The 14,195-nt window shown below is 54.1% G+C and overlaps 1 protein-coding gene across 3 annotated transcripts in view; it reads left to right on the top strand.

The window, feature by feature from the left end:
- The window catches only part of RABEP1 (rabaptin, RAB GTPase binding effector protein 1), a 105,461-nt gene extending 91,894 nt beyond the window's left edge, over positions 1–13,567 (top strand). For all 3 annotated transcript variants that reach the window (XM_058705345.1, XM_058705347.1, XM_058705346.1), the window contains 7 exons: positions 4,054–4,152; positions 7,271–7,411; positions 10,137–10,326; positions 10,772–10,827; positions 11,020–11,118; positions 11,820–11,936; positions 12,676–13,567. In XM_058705345.1, coding sequence (XP_058561328.1) covers positions 4,054–4,152; positions 7,271–7,411; positions 10,137–10,326; positions 10,772–10,827; positions 11,020–11,118; positions 11,820–11,936; positions 12,676–12,777 — 804 coding nt within the window. In that variant the 3' untranslated portion in view covers positions 12,778–13,567. The remainder of the gene's footprint in view (positions 1–4,053; positions 4,153–7,270; positions 7,412–10,136; positions 10,327–10,771; positions 10,828–11,019; positions 11,119–11,819; positions 11,937–12,675) is intronic.
- Positions 13,568–14,195: the final 628 nt, after the last annotated feature.

Below are 14,195 nucleotides of genomic sequence, written 5' to 3'. Positions count from 1 at the left end.
TGTCTTCTTGCCCTGGGATCATAAAGACGTTTCATATATATTCAGTATATAGTCACGTTTCTATCTAGAAATCCATCCAGAACTGACTTTTATGTTTATACTATAGGTGAGGTAAAGATTTAATTTTTCCATATGGATAGCCAGTTCCTGTACATTTAGTGAGATCACCTTTTTCCTGCTGCTCTGCGAGGTCACCTTTGTCACTCATCAAGTGAGTATGTGTGGGGGGTCAGGGTCAGGACTCTCTTCCATTGGTGCCAATTTCCGTGCTGTGGTTGATAGCAAATGTTTCATTTGCTGCTTTTTTAAGTTTTTATTTCCCTGCCGAGAACCATGTTTTCATTCATTTCAAAGCATTTACTTCTGCCTCACGCAGCACAGTTACCATACCCGCGTCACGGCCTTTGATGACTCCCCCACGCCGTCATGGGGTCGGCGTGTGTGCGTTCCTTCTCCCTGGAGAATGGGGCCTGTTTTCCTGATTCTCTCCATGCCACGTGCTCCTAGATTGTATCCTGGGAGCTGTGGATATTGTGTGTGCGACTCAGGGTTCTGTTCATCTGATTAAGTTCAGTTAGCAGGTTGTGACTTGACCCCTGTGAGTGGTGCTTTAACACCAGCTTGGTTTTCAACGTCTTTGCAAAGCCTTCGGATGTGTTCATTTGTGTAGCGCAGGGGTGGGTGTGGGACCTGTGCGGGGACCCTTTCTCTCACCCTCCTCCCTGAGAACGCACCCCTGCTCTTGAGCTTGTGGGGACCCTGCGCTGGTGCTGTGGTCGGTGGAGTCTTGTCCGCTGAGCTGCTCTGCTGCCGAGAAGTAGCCGCCCCCCTGCCCCATGAGCAGTAAATTCCATCCTGGTGCTTCTTCCCGCTTGGACTTCCTTTTCTAAACCTTCTGCTTCTGCTCAGTGTTCAGCGTCCTTGGGTCCCTGCCCTTTGTATTTATCCAGAGTCTTTAGTCATCAGCGTAGAGAAAGGCCACCGTGGGTTTAGTCCATCTTGGACGTCTCCAGTCTCTCGTATTTTTATTCATTAGATGGATTCTTACGTTTCCACCTTCAAGAAGGGTACTTGGCTGGCTGTGAAATTCCGAGCGCTCACGCTGTTTTCTTCGAGCGCTTTGAAGTTCCTGTTCATTGCTTCTGGCTTCGTGTTTCTGACGAGAAGTCAGCTGTCAGTCTTACTATTGCTTCTTTGAAGGTATAATGTTATTTTTTCCCCCTGGCTATTTTAAGGATGTTCTTTTTGGCTTTTGTTTTAGCAGTTTTACTGTGCTGTACCTATGCGTATTTTTTTTTCATATTTCTCCTGCTTTTGGAGTTCACAGGGTTTCTTGGATTCCTGAATTGATGTCTTACATCATAAGCCATTATGAGTCTTTTTTTTTTTTTTTTTTTTCTTCAACGTTTTTTATTTATTTTTGGGACAGAGAGAGACATAGCATGAACGGGGGAGGGGCAGAGAGAGAGGGAGACACAGAACCGGAAACAGGCTCCAGGCTCCGAGCCATCAGCCCAGAGCCTGACGCGGGGCTCGAACTCACGGACCGCGAGATCGTGACCTGGCTGAAGTCGGACGCTTAACCGACTGCGCCACCCAGGCGCCCCCCATTATGAGTCTTTTAAAACCTTGCTTTTATCGAGCTAGACATAAAGTATAGAAACCTCAAGTGTAAAATTGGATGAATTTTAACATGTGAAAAAACGTAACCAGGGTGATCATCACCTGGAGCAAGATGCAGAACTTTCTAGTACACTCATGCGCTTTCTAAATAAACACCTGGCCTGCCTGCACGTAGAGGCAGGCGGTATTCTGACTTCTGACACTGTTCGTAGTGCTTGTTCTTGAACTTCGTATCAATGGAATCCTGTCGTGCGGAACCTTTCACATCTGGCCGTTGATTGACGATTCTTTGAAACTCCTGCGTGTTGCTCTGTGTATCAGTAGTTGGATGTCGGTGCTCGATCCATTCTGCAGTTGAGGGATACTTGGATTGTATTTAGTTTCTGGCTGTTGTGAACGAGTACGTTTTCTAATGCTTCTGTGTGTCTTTGGTGGGTGTGTGGCCTCGTTTCTCTGGAGGGTATCTAGGAGTGAAGTTACACGGAAATTATTTTTTGCTCTCCTGGTCGTTTTTCCATTGGCCATATTTCTTTAAAGGTTTATACATGTGAGACCTTCATGTTTTAATCTATATGGCTTTTTAAGCCTCTTCTGTGTTTTCCATCTCTTGTCTTTGTTTATTTTCTTCAGATCTGTCTTACAGTTCACTAATTTTCTCTTCAGATGGGTCTAATCTGTTTAATTCATCCATTGAATTTTTAATTTAATTGATTCTTTTTTCCAGTTAGCATTTCCACTTAGTTATTTTCCATTGTTTCCAGTTCTCTGGAAATTCTAAATTCTGTCTTTTAAATCTCTGAACAAGTCAAATATAGTTAATTTAAAACTCTGTCTCCAATAATCCACACATCTGGATTCATTTTAGGTGTTTCTGTTACCTGTTTTGGTTTTGTTTCTTTTTGTTCTTGTCCTTTCTTTGTGCATTTTTCTTGTGTGCTTGACGCTGTATGCGAATATGCTGGAATAACATAAAGCCGTTTTCCTGAGGAGAGGCAAGGAACTGGTGGTGCTAACAATCCTGGGCCACCCAAACCAGACACAGAAATTGACGTTTTCTGAACTTGTGAAGGTTGGGTTATTTTAAGTTCTTCCCTTACCCTAGGATGCAGCCTTCTGGGGACCCAGTCCAAAGTGCAGTGTGCTTACCAGGGTCCCTTTGCATCGTGGGTTCTGGACTCTTCTCTGTTGTCACTCTGTCGTGGGGTGCTCAGCTTCCCGTGTCCGCTGTTTCTCTTGGGACTGGCACGTGCTTCTAGAGAGGACTGTTCCAGACGCTGCTCTGCTCCACCCTCCCTCCGGGGGTCCTGATTCTGGTCCTCGGCTCTGTGATTCCTTTTGTTTTGTTCTCTGGTGCCTTCGGGTAGATACCTTTCATGTTTTTGTCTGGTTTTCTGAATTCTCAAAGGAGGTTTGGTTCACATGACCCAATCTGCCACTACTGGCAGCAGAATTCTGGCAATAATAATTTTGTAAACACCTAAACACGGGAGCCTGGGTGGCTAAGTTGGTTAAGTGTCCCACTCTTGATTTCAAGTCATGATCTCACAGTCCGTGGGTTCCAGCCCCGCGTTGGGCTCTGAACTGACATCGCGGGGCCTGTTGGATTCTCTGTCTCTGCCCCCCCCCCCCCCACACCCTGCTCTGTCTCAAAAGAAATCAATACATTAAAAAACTAAACGTCTAAACAAATGTATTTTGATTATTATGTATGAGTCACCAACTTTCACTTGAACGTTCTCAGGGAATTTAGGGGCTCCTGGGTGGCTCAGTTGGTTAAGCATCTGACTTTGGCTCAGGTCATGATCTCACGGTTCGTGGGTTCGAGCCCCGCGTCGGGCCCTGTGCTGACAGTGCAGAGCCTGGAGTCTGCTCTGGATTGTGTCTCCTTCTGTCTCTCTGTTCCTCCCCAGCTCGTGCTCTGTGTGTGTCTCTCTCTCAAAAATAAATAGACATTAGAGTTCAGAGTTTGGTAATGTTAATCATGTGTTTCTCACTTTTAAGTAAATCATCCTGGAAGATTAAAGCTAGTTCAGAGAAGATTCATTTAAGCTTTATGCTGCTTTTTTGTGTGTGGACAGAGTTTCAAAATTTTTATTGAGTTTTTTTTGTTGTTGTTGTTGTTGTTTTTTTTTTTAAGGCTCCTTTAAGAGTAAAGTAGGTAGCATGTATTAACATCTGTGTTTGGAGGTCCTTGTTGTGCTGTCTGTCCATGTACGGTGCGTGCGGCCCCGGGAGCTGTTGGTGCCCCTGTGTGATGGGAAGGTCTGAGACACGGAAGGTGTACGCGCTTCTGGGGTATAGAGATGAGAGTGGGTTACGATAATTGAATGAAGCGTCAGTTCTGGGCAGCAGACGAGCAGGGATGGGACGGTTAGTTTCAGAATAACCAGGTTCCTGACTATTTTCTGTGTGTGCATTTTTTCTTTTAAGATCTCTGCGCTTGTCCAAAGAGCCCAAGCGTCTGAGCTCTTGCTTGAGGACTTACAGCAGGGGTTTTCCCAGGCAAAAAGGGATGTTCAGGAACAGATGGTAAGTCAGTGTTTCAGTAAACGTTAACTATGTGAAATGTATTCCTTTTTGTTTTGTCTTGAAATCCTCTCTGCTACTTTACCTTCCTGGCCAGGTGGTTACACTGTTCCGTTGTCCGGGGCCTAAGCGACATCTGTACCCAGACAAGGTCATGTGAAGGTGCAGCTCTTTTGCAGACCTGCCTTCGTGACCAAAACATATTCTTACCTTTAACTTGCTTTACTTTTCTGCTTTCGGAAACCTCAACAGAGTAAACTTTGGACTAACCTTTAATTGTGGGTTCCAAGTACATGCTGAATATCGAAATCTCCCAAAGCCCAACAGATGGAGTTTTTGAACAGTCCTGCACTTTTCCTTAACAGCTCGTTTATTTAAAGCAGTCCGGTTCATTTCACAGGTATCCTGACGGCATGGAGAAGTTTCCAGAAGGCCGTCTGCCCTGAGGGGGTTGGGAGCAGAGAGCTTCTTGACGAAGGGCTGGCTGGGACCCTTGCAGAGTAGCCCCCCAGATTTGGGCCTCGCTTCTCCCCAGACTGGTTCCATGTGCTGGGTTCGTGCTTTTCCTGAGTCGGAGCCTACGTCTGAGGGCCCTTCATAGTGATCCCACGGAGCCACCTCCTGACGGGGAAGAGACGCCTCTGGCCACATGGAGATGCTGTTTCTGATCGGCATTGGGTCAGCAGCCGAGTGGCCTTTGAGGCGATCCCTGAATTCTGGCCCTGGTCTCGTGAGGAGCTGTCCTTCTGGTCACTGACGGGGGAGTGTAGGGTCTTTTCAGTGCTCAGAAAATTCGAGATCATAGTCGTTGCCTAGGAACCACTGGGGATGCCCACAAGTGCTCCTCTCTGTCCTCCCTCAACTCTTCCCCGCGTGCCCTCTAAGCCCCGGCTGCCTTCGCAAACACTTTCCAGTGGATTCCGCTTTAAGCGAGTGTGTTGTGGGTGACACTGGAGGAGTGTTGCATGAGGTTGAGGTCCCGGGAACCATTTTCAGGAGGTTACCTTCGAAGGTTCTTGCACTGAGAGCAAGAAACTCAATTTCTGGTGCGCCTTCCGAGAAGCGCAGACATGGCAGGGGTTGGGATCTTAGCGTTTCCCCCTAACATCGCAAAAGATTTCAGCCTCGAGAGGTTTGCGGAATGAACACTCCGAAAACCTTCAGTTAGATTTACCAGTCGTTAATATTTTGCCACGTTTTCACACGCGTGGCAGTGGTATGTCACTCTTTCGTCCACGCACGTACCCGTGTTTCCTGAGCCGCTGTAAGTAGGTGCTGCCGGGTGTGTCCGTCCACACACGTCTTCTCAGCACAGAGAGGCGTGACCGTTGTCCCCAGAGTCCATGATGGTTTTCAGTGGTGGTTCCAGTTTCTTACCTTGACTTTCTGATGGAGGACCCAGCCCAGGATGTCTTGTCAGTTTCCTCTCCTTTAATCTCGAGCCGTCACCACTTGATTTTGGCTTTAATGGCATTAACACTTTTGAAGGGTCCAGACCGGCTGCCTGGGAGAATCGCGTGTCTGATTGTTTCCGTGATTGGATTCAGGTTAGATTCTGGGCAAGAACAGCCCGGAGATGAACTGATTCAGCGGGAGTTCAGGGCAGCGAGGCGCACGTTCTGACAGGTGCCCCGTTATCGGTGACGTGAAGGTGACCGCTTGGTCAAGGTGGGGACGGAATTGTTGCAGAAGGACCGTTAACACGGCCACCAACTGCAAAATTATTAAGTGAAATCCAGGGTTTCTCTGTGGTTCTTTTGGCTCTTAGACTGTATCCCAGCTAGGGATTTACAGTCTGAGTACTGTGTTTAAAAGTTACTTAAATTAGCTCTATTGGTTTCTGTTTGTATTAATTTTTGGATTCACTTTTCCTTGAACACCCAGCGCGGCTCACAAGGCAGAACTGTGCAAGCTTGCAAACACTCAGATTTCTTCTGTTTTCTAATCTTTTCACCCCATTCCTGCCCCCTCCCATGTAGGATCATTTTAACTTACTTTTGGTTTATCCTTGTGTTTTTCTCGTTACAAAAGTAAGCAAATATATGCATTTGATTCTTTCCCTTCTTTCAAATGCCAGCGATCGGACGCCGGTATTTTGTTGTGAATGGGTAGGAGTGAGCCCGAAGCGCGGCTGAGTCCGGTCTGAAGTCAGTGCACGTAAAACCTGCCAGGTTGTGCGAGACCTTGTCTGCCCGCCAGCAGCCTTGTGTCCTTGAGGACGCAGCAGCTGCCCTCTCTGGGCCATGCTCTTGTGCTCCCCGCCTCTCCCCGCCCCCCCCCCCCCCCCGGCCCGTCCTTGCATCCCTGCTGCTCCCCCTCTCTTTGGCCCCACCTGCAGCTCGGCCGGGTCAGGGTCGGTTCTCCCTCCGCTGCACCAGGAGCTTCTCTGGGGCAGTGTCGGTCTTGTGTCTCCATGTCCCGGTAAGCAGCAAAATGCCCAGACGGAGAGGCAGCTGCTAATAAATGTTGGAGGAGTGAGTATTCCACGTTTGTACATCATGTAAGTTAAATGCCTCAGTATTAAAAATGAGCAGAAACGCAGCACTTTTGTAGGATTTTATCACATACTCAAACAGAGTAACTCTTCACTGACGCGAGGCCTCCCTAAAGACCTCAAGGTGCATCGCGGTCAGCGCGCAGAGTAGCCGCCTGGCGTCCCTGCAGCCCCCACGCGGAGATCCCCGAGTGCTCTCTTCCAGGGTCTGGGCTCCCGGGGCCGTGCTCTGTGCTCCTGACGTGTGTGGTGGGGGAGGAAGGCGGGGCTCGGTCCCCGGGCTTGTGGCGAATATGCGCCGGGGGAGACAGTCATCCTGCGGCTCACGCTCGGTTTGGTTGAGGTCGTGATGCTCTCCGCCGCCTCCGCCCAGCAGAGACGGCGGCGCTTGTCCGGTGCGGGGACGTGGGCCGGGGGCTCACCACTCGGAGCCTTCGGTGGGGACCGTGGAGAGCGAGCCCGGATGCTCCCTTCGCACCTCTGTCCTCGAGTCCGCGTGAAGTCCGCACGGAGGCCCCGGGGCTGCTCTCCGCGCGCCTCCCCGGCCTCCACCCTGCACCCGCCGCTGTCCGCCCTGGTGGCGCCCGGCCGCGAGCACGGGGTTCACCTTCTCTGTCTCGGTGTCAGGCCGTGCTGACGCAGTCCCGGGAGCGGGTGTCCGAAGAGCTGGCGCGGCTGCAGAAGGACAACGACAGCCTGCAGGGGAAGCACAGCCTGCACACGTCCCTGCAGCAGGCGGAGAACTTCATCCTCCCCGACACCGTAGAGGTAACTCGTCCCCCGCCGTGCGGACGCAGGACTCGTACGTTCTGAAGTGGCTACCGCTTCTTTAGCTTGTGCTTTTCTCTTAGTTTTTAAGGCTTTGCTCCCAAGTCCTTTCTACACCCCACGCGAGGCTCGAACCCACAACCCGAGATCGAGAGCCGCACGCTCCGCTGGCTGAGCCGGCCGGGCGCCCCTACCAGTTTTTTTAAAAAACAGGCTTTACCGGGGCACCTGGGGCTCAGTCGGTTAAGCAGTGGACTCTGGATTTCACGTCAGGTCAGGATCTCTTAGTCCGTGGGTTCGAGCCCCACGTCGGGCTCTGTGCTGACAGCTGGAGCCTGCTTGGGATTCTGTGTCTCCCTCTCTCTCTGCCCCTCCCCCACTTGTGCTCGGTCTCTCTCTCTCTCAACAACAAGCAAACATTAAAAAAATTTTTTTAAGTATTAAAAACAGACTTTACCAATATATAAATCACATGCGAAAGAAGTCACACGTTTAATGTGTACAGATCAGCGGTTTTTCGGGTATTCGCAGATGTGACCACAGTCCATTTCAGAACGTGTTTATCCCCCGCTTCATTCTCCCCGCCCCCCCCCCCCCCGCAGCCAGAAGCAACCGCTAACCTGTTGTGCTGCCAGGACTGTGACTTTTGTGTCTGGCTTCCACACGGGCACTCGCGCCAGTCTCGCCCGCACTCCACATAGGGGGGGCCCGGGTGCCGTTCCCACTGGCCGCCGGAGGGCCGTTTGGTTTGTTTCTCCGCCTGGCTGCTGGCGGCGCTCCCATGTGCGGACGGCTACGGATAATGTTGCCGTGAACGTTCGTGTACACGTTTGGGCGTGGACGGACCTGTTTATTTCTACTGGGGCTGCGAGGCCACGGCAGTCGTGTGAGGATTTGTCACGTGCTCGCTGGCGCTTGTCGCTTTTACTCCAGTCGTGCCCGTGGGCACGAAGCGGCGTCCGCCGTGGTTCTGATTTGCGCTGCCCCTGACGGCCGGTACCGAGTACCTCTCCTTGTGTTGCGCGTTCGTCGGTCTTCCTTGGAGGAGTGTCTATTCAGGTCTTTCGCTTTTATTTTTCACGTTTGTTTTAAGTAGGCTCCACGCTGGTAGGGCCCGACGTAGGGCTTCGACTCACCACCCTGAAAGCGAGGCCTGAGCGGAGACCCAGACTCCGATGCTCATCCGACTGAGCCACCCGGGCGCCCCCTCTTTTGCTCGTTTTTAAGTTGGGCTGGCCGCTTTCTACTGTTGAGTGATGAGGGCTCAGTATATGGTCCAGATGCACGTCCCTTACCGGGTGAATGATCGGCAGACGTTTTCTCCCGTCCCGTGGACGCGCTCTTCCACTTCCTTGATGGTGCACTTGGAAGCACAAAAGTTCTGATCTTTGAGAAGGTCCAGCCTGTCTGGCTTTTCTCCTGTCACTCGTGCTCTCAGCATCCCAAGAATCCTTGGCCGAATCGGTCTGTGAGTTCCTTGTGCAGAACCAGATCATTTCTGTTTCTTCTTCTTTAGAGAGAGCGCACGCACAGGTGCTTGAGTGGGGGGAGGGGCAGAGAATCCCAAGCAGGCTCTGTGCTGTCACCGTGAGCCCCTGTGGGAACCTGATCTCACGAGCTCGGAGATCGTGACCTGAGCTGAAATCTACACTCAGATGCTTAACTGAGCCGCCCAGGCGCCACTTTAGTCCCTTTAATACTAAGAATTATTTAAAAACCAACTTCTGGTTTTCGTTTTTGTTTACTCACTGGGCGCCTTGCAGCCCTCGCCGCGTGTGCCCTGCCCTCCCTCCCGATCGTGTCTGCAGGTCACCGGTGCTCCGGGGGCGCTTGCTCTCCTTTCTGAACTGGTGGCTGATCTCGGCCGAGAAAGCGTGGGGACCTGTCTGCTTGTGCTCTTGGCCACTTTTCACCTCTGCCGAGCTGTCCCTTTGGGCAGGGGATCCCTCTTCTCCAAGCTCTCCAGACTTGGAATTCCTAGATTTAGAACAACTTCCAAGAACGCTCCAAGGATGTAACCAGTCTAGCCTGTAAGCCGTGATTCTTAGAGCTGCCCCAGGAATAAATCTTAGGACGTTTTTGTCATCGTTTTTTCCTTCCTCTTTTTACTGCTGGTATTTATTTTATGTACTTCTGGTGGGTAGCTTAAGATTAATCCCAGTGTTTACATTAGCGTTAGGAAATACTTGAACTTTTTTAAAGAAGAAAAGTCAGGTTAGGGAAACAAGGTTTAAACTGAACTTATTCTGGAAGAACAGCTGGTCACCTTAGAAAGCCGCTCTTTGCTGTCCGTGCCCCTGGCCTCGCGCAGCGCTCGAGTGAGTTCCTGAGCCAGTCAACGCGCTCGGTCCGCCCCGATTCCACGCTGGCTTCCGGAAGAGTTTCCGCCTGTTCGGTCCTCACCCCCGGCCTCCCCTCAGATTCCCCCAGCTGGTTGTGGAAGCCCCTGGCTGTTCAGAGTGACCCCCACACTGTAAGTCAGGAACGGTTTTACTTTTCTGTGTAGGAGACCGTTTGGAGGGAGAGCTGTCTGGTCCACGGGGCACGTTTTTGGCCCCAAGGGTCTTATCTACACTGTGCTGAATGGGAGCACGCGAGCCCCCTGCCCCCAGGGAGCTGGCGCCGAGTCGCAGCGAGCGAACCGCGCGAAACCCCCGAAGTTCTGGTCGTGGGAGGTGTGTGGCCGCCCCGCCAGCCAGCGCGGTAACGCGTGTCCCCCGTGCAGGCGCTGCGGGAACTGGCCCTCAGCTACCGCGAGAGCATCGTGCACGTGCGCACCGCGGCGGAGCACACGGAGGAGAAGCTCAAGGCCGAGATCCTGTTCCTGAAGGAGCAGATTCAGGCGGAGCAGTGTCTGAAGGAGAATCTGGAAGAGACTCTGCAGCTGGAGATAGAAAACTGCAAGGAAGAGCTAGGTGAAGGCGGGCTGCGGCGCGGGGGCCCGGGTCGCGGGGACGGGGGCCACAGGAAACGCAGAGGGCAAGTGCAGGAAGGAGTGCAGGAAGGGTTCTCACTTGTGACTCGTCCGGAGCGGATCCAGATTCAACTGGGCCTTAACGACAGAAGCCGCTCCCTCCCTCCAGGAGCTCCGTGTCAGGAGAGCCCCGCTGGGCCACCGCCCCCTCCTCCCGAGTTCGACGGGGACGTCTGGTGTCCACACGGTCCACGCCACACTGCGTCCGCTTGGGCTTGAGGCCGCTGCCGGCTGGTGGGGTTGTTGAAGGGCGTCGGTTCCCCGGGATCAGGGTCTGGCCCCTTTCAGTTTGAGCCGCAGGTGACGGGGGAAGGGGCGTAAGCGAAAACAACAGTGAATGTGCAAAATGATCAGTAAATGCTGGCGCTGCTCCCTTTCCCTTCTAGCCTCCGTTTCTAGCCTAAAAGCCGAACTAGAAAGAATAAGAGTGGAAAGAGGACAGGTGAGTGTCACGAATGTCACATTCACCCCATGGGCGGCCGGCGGGGGGTGGTGGCACCCCCTGGCTGGACACAAGCGACAAACCAGGGTCGGGCCAGGTCCCGCTGCAAGGAGCGGCTGGGAGGCTCTCGGGGCGAGGGCCGCGGGGGCCCCGGGCGGGTCCTCAGGTCCCGCGTCCGTCTTTATGCCACAGCTGGAGTCGTCGCTGAGAGAGAAGTCTCGGCAGCTGGAGAGTGTTCAGGAGACGAAGAGCACGTTGGGAGAGCAGTTGAGGAAGGAGACGGCCGCGAAGGTGACCTGTCATTGATCATTTAGTGACAGTCGTGCCAGGCACAGGGAGTCACATCCTGCCTGTTTGGGGAGGAGCGCCGCAGCTCAGCACAGGGCCCCCGAGAGCCACCGAGGCTCCCCGCTTGCGGAAGGAGGACGAGATGCCCTTGCTGGAGTCGGGTCATGCCCGTGTCCCGGGCCCTGCCCGCAGCCGGAGGCTCTCCTGTCACAGCGTCCTTCCGCGAGCCCGACCTCCCCAGTGTCTGCCACCCAAGGGGAGTCCAGATACAAACCCAGTGCGTGGGCTCGACCGTGGGGCAGGATTCCTAGGAGGGTCCCCTGGAGCCGCAGGGTCACACCTCCGAGTGCAGACTTCTGGGTGTGTGGATTGTCCTGGTTAATTCCGAAGTTTCTGTCCACGTTGCCGGGAAAGCTCCAGATTTTAGCAGCTGCTTTCTGCCTTTTGATGAGTCGTGGTCCCCGGGCCACGAGGGGTGAGGGTGAGTGGCGGGACCGGGGGGGGGGGGGGGGGGGCGGTTGGCTTTCACTTCCGGCCATCTCAGGGTGACCGAGAGCAAGCTCGTAGGCCGCCGGCGGCCGTGCCCGCGGAGGGAGCCTGGCGGTCTGGGGGGGACCCCACCCCTCCCCCGGGCCCCTGGCTTGTCCCGGAGGACTGGGACCCGCGGCTCCTTGGCGTTCTCAGGCAAAACTCGCATTTTGTAGGCGACTGTGGAACGGCTCCTGTCTGAGGAGAAGAACAAAGCTCAGAGGCTGCAGACCGAACTAGACGTCAGCGAGCAAGTCCAGAGGGATTTCGTGAAGCTTTCTCAGACCCTGCAGGTGAGGCACGTGGGGACCCCCGGCAACCTGCCGGGCGCGGACCCGACGCCGCCAGTAGCTTGCGGGGTAGAGGCGTGAGCAGACGCACGACCCCGCGCGCCGGACGCCTGGGTGGCACTGGCCACGAGGCCCGTCTCCCGGCAAAGCGCCCCCTCTTCGGCGACACCCCTCCCGCCGGGCCCGTCCCTACGCTGGGTTTCTCTGTCCGAGAGCCTTTTACGTGTTCTGTCCTGAGGTCCCTGAAGTACCGTGGCTCCTTGTCCCCAGCGCCGCGTGCCCCCTGCGTTCCCTTCCCTAGGTCCCCTGACGGACACCTACAGTGACAGTATATCGTTCCGGACCCTCGAAGCTGGGTTCTTGTGTTTTCTTGTGACTCAGCCGTACAGTGTTGGGGTTCAAGGGTCCAGCCTCCGCCCCCTCCCCGTGGTCCTAGCACCTCACGGGGCCTGCTGGACACAACTCTGAGGGGTTAGCCTTTTTTTAAACTTATTTTGAGAGAGCACGAGCAGGGGAGGGGCAGGGAGAGGGAGAATCCCAAGCTGGCTCCACACTGTCATCAGAGAGCCCGATGTGGGGCTCGAACCAGCAAAGCTGTGAGATCGAGAGTCGGACACCTAACCGACGGTGCCCCAGGGGGGTTGCCTTTCGCCTGTGCTCGTTCTTGCGGTGACCGGTCTCGGTGAGCCAACGGGCCAGGCCCGGCAGGAGGCCACGCACTTGACTCGCTGTCGCCCCCCAGGTGCAGCTGGAGCGAATCCGGCAGGCGGGCTCCCTGGAGAGGATCCGGGCGATTCTCAACGACACCAAGCTGACGGACATCAACCAGCTGCCGGAGACATGACACCCGCCGCAGGACGTGGCCCGCACCCTGGGCTTTTAACTCCTCTTTAGAGCAACATTAATTATTCTTTAACTCTTAACTGAAGAAGTCACAGAACAGGAGGACAGGAGCGAGGCTCACCCGTGGCGGGAGAAGGCCGTGGCGCGGGAGCCGCGAGCAGGACTTCCCAGCGGGGACGCTGACGGACGGGGAACGGGCCTCGGGGGTGACAGAGGAAGTGCTACTGTAAGATGTCCCTGCCTTTAAAGCAACAGCCCAGTCGCGTTTGGAATGACCTTTTCCGTTCCTCGATGCCGGAGAGAGCGCTTCCTTTTCCCGTCGCCCGGCGCTCACCAGTAACAGCCCCCAGCTAGCACACAGACGTGTCGTTTGCCGTACGGATATTTTATATTAAAATACGAAGGTTGAGAGCAGGCCGTTGGCTGGTGACCGAATTTCCGAGCTCCGTGTGTCTCTCTCCTGCCATCTTCTCGCGTCGGAGGCCGATGCTACTTGAGGCTTGCCGAGTGCGCCCGACGGCGGCAGACGAGACCAGTTCAGGGGCTGGATTAACCGCGAGGACTTGAAAGCGAGGCTGGGCGCTCTCTGGGTCGGAAGCTGAGGTTAAAGGAAAAGCACAAGAGACCGGAAGCACTTTCTCTGCCGCCCGGACGCGTCTCGTGGGCCCGCAGGTACCAGGGTTAAGCTGAACTGGCACGTCTACTCTCGAAAACTGTTTTAGTTTAGTTACTGGATCAGTGGAAAAATAATAATAATAAAGCAAGCTATGTCTGACATCTAGTATAAACTTCCCAATCTGCTGCCTTCTTTTCAACTCCCATCGGCCGGCCGGGTAGTCTCTGAGGCATCCGGTACAGACACGTGACTGGGTTGACAAGGTACCTAGTTTCCGTTTCCCTCTCAGTGTAGGTCCCGTGTGTCCCTGGGGGACCAGTCAGTGCGGCCGTTGATGCCTGTGTCAGGTTCGGTTCCTTCCCTTTGAGGGGAAGGTGTCCGCGAGCAGGCGGGCTCCACGCGGCCTCACGAGCGCTGCACGGAGTCCGCCGGCCCCGGGCGCGGCGAGGCCAGTGGCCGGGGAGGCGTCCCGAGTCCGCCCGCAGACGGGAACCCGGCTCACGGGAGTGGGGTGGCGGGCTCTGGCTCACGGCCACCGTGGACTTTTCTAGTTTAGCGTGAACCGTCCTCGATTCACCAGCCCTAAGAATCGGGACGTCTGTCTTCCACAGGCCAAGATGAGGACTACACGTCTGATCCCTGGGTCACTGCTGTTCTTATTGATAATTAGGAATTTTAATGCTAACTATGGAAATAGTGCTCCAGGCTTGCCATGCGTCAAACATTTTAATTGGTTTAAAAAACACCTATATCCTCCTTGAGTTACACGGGATTCTAGTTCCAAAATGCAATCGCTTTAAATT

The sequence above is a fragment of the Neofelis nebulosa genome, chromosome 16 (assembly GCF_028018385.1).
Source record: "Neofelis nebulosa isolate mNeoNeb1 chromosome 16, mNeoNeb1.pri, whole genome shotgun sequence".
Taxonomy (NCBI): Eukaryota; Metazoa; Chordata; class Mammalia; order Carnivora; family Felidae; genus Neofelis; species Neofelis nebulosa.
Note: the sequence above shows the minus strand (reverse complement) of the source record. Positions and strands in the feature narration are given on the sequence as shown.